At 39.9% G+C, this 5,000-nt stretch overlaps 1 protein-coding gene across 2 annotated transcripts in view; it reads right to left on the minus strand.

The window, feature by feature from the left end:
* The window catches only part of polr1b (RNA polymerase I subunit B), a 31,566-nt gene that overhangs the window by 10,304 nt on the left and 16,262 nt on the right, over nucleotides 1-5,000 (minus strand). For both annotated transcript variants that reach the window (XM_062038644.1, XM_062038645.1), the window contains exons 6-10: nucleotides 4,109-4,332; nucleotides 3,868-4,039; nucleotides 3,603-3,774; nucleotides 81-362; nucleotides 1-19 (exon numbers count right to left, since the gene is read on the minus strand). The exon at nucleotides 1-19 is cut by the window's left edge and continues 115 nt beyond it. In XM_062038644.1, coding sequence (XP_061894628.1) covers nucleotides 1-19; nucleotides 81-362; nucleotides 3,603-3,774; nucleotides 3,868-4,039; nucleotides 4,109-4,332 — 869 coding nt within the window. The remainder of the gene's footprint in view (nucleotides 20-80; nucleotides 363-3,602; nucleotides 3,775-3,867; nucleotides 4,040-4,108; nucleotides 4,333-5,000) is intronic.

Genomic DNA, 5,000 nt, shown 5'->3' on the forward strand with positions numbered 1-5,000 from the left:
CCGTCCATTGGAGTGACACCTTGACACAACCGAGATGAGACAGGAAGAAGACGCGGGACAAGGCGGAGGCGGGCGCTCACCGAGGGAACACAGCAGGGCGGGCAGCGTCAGGGTGGGCAGCGACCGCGTCACGATCTCGCAGCTGGCCGTCATGTGGTTCATGAGGCCGCACGGCTCCCCGTCCGGGGTGTGGACGGGGCACAGGAAGCCCCACGACTCGGGCAGCAGCTTCCTGACGGAGGTGGTCCTCATCTTGGCGAAGGCGGCGCCTCTGTGCACGCAGCGGAAGTGCGAGAGGTAGCGGATGAAGTTGAGCTTGTCGGCCACCACGCAAAGACCCGTGTTCTGCAGCATGCCCAGACCTGAGTGGGAGGGTATGTCACACACTGCTACTATTGGAGCCTATGTGTATCGATATTAAACCCATACGACATCAGCATGATTCATAGTAGGGTTGTACAATATACTAGTGAATCTTATTCGGTACTATACCGCTGGTTTTACCAGCAGAGGAGCATGTTGGGCAGCGCACACACACAGAGTACTTACAAGCAGACACAGTGTGTAGACAGAAAAGGGAGAATGGGCGCATTTTGGTGTAAAAAGTAAAGATAAAGGTGAAGTTATAACACTGAAACACCCTCAGGAAGAGATGCTTTAAGACATGGCTAGCTAGCTAGTGTTTTAGCTACTTCTAAATCACTCATCCTTGCCTCCATGGCGACAAATAAAGTATGTTTCTTACAAGTAGCATTATCACTGGAGGACGAGGAATAGCTAAGCATGCTTCACTACACACCGTAGGAGGATACAATAGCTCACAGGCGTCACAATGTAAACAAATGCCATGGATGGATCTACACCTGACATCCACTGTAATGATACCAAGCACAGGAGTGTATTTAGTCGATACTACTGATGGCATCGATATTTTTTTAGCATCACAAAATCTTTTTCCGTTTTTTTTAAAATTCATAGTATTATTATAAAGTCAGTAAATACGTCCCTGGACACATGAGGACTTTGAATATGACCAATGTATGATCCTGTAACTACTTGGTATCGGGTCGATACCTAAATGTGTGGTATCATCCAAAACTAATGTAAAGTATCAAAGAAGAGAAGAATAAGTGATTATTACATTTGAACAGAAGTGTAGATAGAACATGTTAAAACAGAAAATAAGCAGATATTAACAGTAAATGAACAAGTAGATTAATAATCCATTTTTACAGTTTGTCCCCCATAATGTGTACAAAATAATAGGTGTATAAATGACACAATATGTTACTGCATACGTCAGCAGACTAATTAGGAGTCTTTGTTTGTTTACTTACTACTAAAAGACAAGTTGTCTATTTTATTTAAGGACTAAATGACAATAATAAACATATGTTTCATGTACACTAACATGTTTTGTTACAATAAAGACAATAAGGACATTGCTTATATGCTTAGCTGTTGTGTAGCTGCTCGCTGCTAGCAGTCTATAGGCAACCATGTTAACCTTTTGTAAATGACTTGACTAAAATAGAAGAAACGACCAATGTTGGCGCTTATTGGAGGACATTTACTGTCAATTCTGGACTATAAGCCGCTACTGTTTTCCTACACTTTGCACCCTGTGGCTTGTAAAACGGTGCGGCTAATTAATGGATTTTTCTTCGCTGACTGCCGTAATACGAATAGTTTTGTTTTTTTTTAAAAACAAGCAAATACACTGAGAAGGCGTTTTTTTGTTTGTGCTATGGCGCCATCTTTTGAACGCCCTCCATTTAGTGCTCTCAACAGGAAGTAGAGTGCTTTCAGTCTTCCAGCCATCAATAGCGTTTCTACTCGTATGGATTCTTCATTCATCACTCCACTCCAAGCAACGTTTGTAAGTTTTACAATATAACTAAAACTATTCACACTTACTAGGAGTGTTTTCATGCATATTTGTACGTGCTATCGTAATGTAATGAAGCTAGCGTCCTTAGCATCAGCTAATATGCTAACACGTTTACGAGTGTCTGTGTTATAATTATTAACTTACGATGGCATTCTTTTGGTATTGTTTCACTTTCAGAAATCCCTCAGTAAATTCACCAAAACGTCACCGTGTAGTTATTGAGTCTGTTTAGCTGATTGGAGAGCTAGCTTAGGCAGCTGGTGGGTCCATGACCATGACTTCTGTTTTGTTTGATCAGCCGTTTTACTGCCATTTGGAAACAATTAAGGTATGTAAATAAACATTTACATAATATTTCTGTGTAAATAACTCATTTCACGACATATATATCTGCGGCTTATAGTCCGGTGCAGCTAACACAGGGGTCACCAACGCGGTGCCCGCGGGCACCAGGTAGCCCGTAAGGACCAGATGAGTAGCCCGCTGGCCTGTTCTAAAAATAGCTCAAATAGCAGCACTTACCAGTGAGCTGCCTCTATTTTTTTTAATTGTATTTATTTACTAGCAAGCTGGTCTCGCTTTGCTCGACATTTTTAATTCTAAGAGAGACAAAACTCAAATAGAATTTGAAAATCCAAGAAAATATTTTAAAGACTTGGTCTTCACTTGTTTAAATAAATTCATTATTTTTTTTACTTTGCTTCTTATAACTTTCAGAAAGACAATTTTAGAGAAAAAATACAACCTTAAAAATGATTTTAGGATTTTTAAACACATATACCTTTTTACCTTTTAAATTCCTTCCTCTTCTTTCCTGACAATTTAAATCAATGTTCAAGTAATTTTTTTTTTTATTATTGTAAAGAATAACAAATACATTTTAATTTAATTCTTCAATTTAGCTTCTGTTTTTTCGACGAAGAATATTTGTGAAATATTTCTTCAAACTTATTATGATTAAAATTCAAAAAAATTATTCTGGCAAATCTAGAAAATCTGTAGAATCAAATTTAAATCTTATTTCAAAGTATTTTGAATTTCTTTTAAAATTTTTGTTCTGGAAAATCTAGAAGAAATAATGATTTGTTAGAAATATAGCTTGGTCCAATTTGTTATATATTCTAACAAAGTGCAGATTGGATTTTAACCTATTTAAAACATGTCATCAAAATTCTAAAATTAATTTTAATCAGGAAAAATTACTAATGATGTTCCATAAATTATTTTTTTAAGTTTTTCAAAAAGATTCGAATGAGCTAGTTTTTCTCTTCTTTTTTTTCGGTTGAATTTTGAATTTTAAAGAGTCGAAATTGAAGATAAACTATGTTTCAAAATTTAATTGTCATTTTTTTTCGTGTTTTCTCCTCTTTTAAACCGTTCAATTAAGTGTAAATATCATTAATTATTAATAATAACATAGAGTTAAAGGTAAATTGAGCAAATTGGCTATTTCTGGCAATTTATTTAAGTGTGTATCAAACTGGTAGCCCTTCGCATTAATCACTACCCAAGAAGTAGCTCTTGGTTCCAAAAAGGTTGGTGACCCCTGAGCTAACATATGGAAAAATTTTCTTAATATTTAGTGGGTGTGGCTTATAGTTTGGAAAAAACGGTAGACGTTAACTAGCTGTCCAGTTTTGCATGACCGCTTGTATCGGCGAGTTTAGAGTTTTTTTGTTGACATCCTGTTTCATCAGCCTGATGTCCTTACCTGTCTTGGAGATGAGGTTCCCTGTGGCCAGCAGGTATTCAAAGGATTTGGTGAGGTCCGTGCCCAAGTTCAACATCTTCATCACCTTATCGGCGCTCCAGTCGCCGCTCATGCGACTCGCTCGCTTCTGGAAGGACAACTGGACCGACACCAGCCAGGCAAGCATCCTCTCCTGGCAACACACCCAAAAGAGGCGTTAGGTCTTCCCTGCCCCGCGTGGTGCGCCACCTGGTGGTCAGTGTGCTCCGTTTTACAGGTGGCGTACTTTGAGGAACATGAGGTAGAGATGGCCGGGAGTGAGCACTTCCTGGCACATGATGCTGTCGGGGTTCTCCTCCATGCACTCCTGCTTGGCGAAGGTGAAGAGCTTCCTGGTCATCAGACACAGCATGTAGAACTTCTCCAGGCTGGACCTCAGGTGGATGCAGATGCACTCGCTGGGCAGAGGACAGAAGGGGGTGTGAGCTCGGGCCGGCGCCGAGGCGTGACGTGCGCAAAGAGCGTACTCCAGCAGGTAGTTGGCGCACTCCTCGTTGGTGTACCACTCGGGGAGGTTCATCTTGACCCGGAAGCGCTCGCCCAGGTAGGCCAGCACCTTGCCGCGCGTGGTGCAGTGCGTCTCCGAGACCATGCGCAGCATCTCGGAGACGCAGCTCTTGTAGAAGGAGTTGTCCTCGCGGCCTTTGATCAGCTCCTGGAAGATCTGAAAGTCTGTGAAGTCCACCAAGGCCTGGAAGCACAAAGAACACGTGGAAGGTCTTGAGAAAATGTCAAGTCATTCCAAACTGTAAGTAGAGCTTATTATTATTTTTTATTATCTGCTAATGTGTATTTGTGTCATGAGGGAAGATGTGGCCTAAAGAGAACACCCAGATCAAGGTGTCATACTTAGGGCAGTGACTCTTTGGGGATTCCATTCCATTCAAAATCAATACTTCTTCATTAACATTGTGTGCCAGTTCTACGAGTGCTTCATCCCAAGTGCAGGACTTTAATAGACTCAAAAACTCATCAGACTGTACAACTCCTCTCTGGGGGTACTAGGATAGGATGACAGGGGATGCAAAACTAACAGTGCAATACTTTTTCATAACATGGTCACTACTGCCTAGTTTCTCTTGTTATATTCTTATTTTTACTGTTATAGTTTTATTCTTATTGTTGCTTTTTATTTTTATTCTTATTGTAATATTTTTCTATTTTATTTCCATTTATACTCCCATTATTTACTTACTTACTCTGTACACTGCTGCTGGAATTTAAATGTTCCTGATGGAACTCTCCTGAAGGAATCAATAAAGTACTATCTATTTATACATCTATCTATTCCTCCATAAAATAGATCAGCTCAGATCAATTTTTTTTTTAAATAATATTTATTTATTCATTGGATAGGGA

This window comes from Entelurus aequoreus, linkage group LG27 (assembly GCF_033978785.1).
Source record: "Entelurus aequoreus isolate RoL-2023_Sb linkage group LG27, RoL_Eaeq_v1.1, whole genome shotgun sequence".
Classification (NCBI taxonomy): Eukaryota; Metazoa; Chordata; class Actinopteri; order Syngnathiformes; family Syngnathidae; genus Entelurus; species Entelurus aequoreus.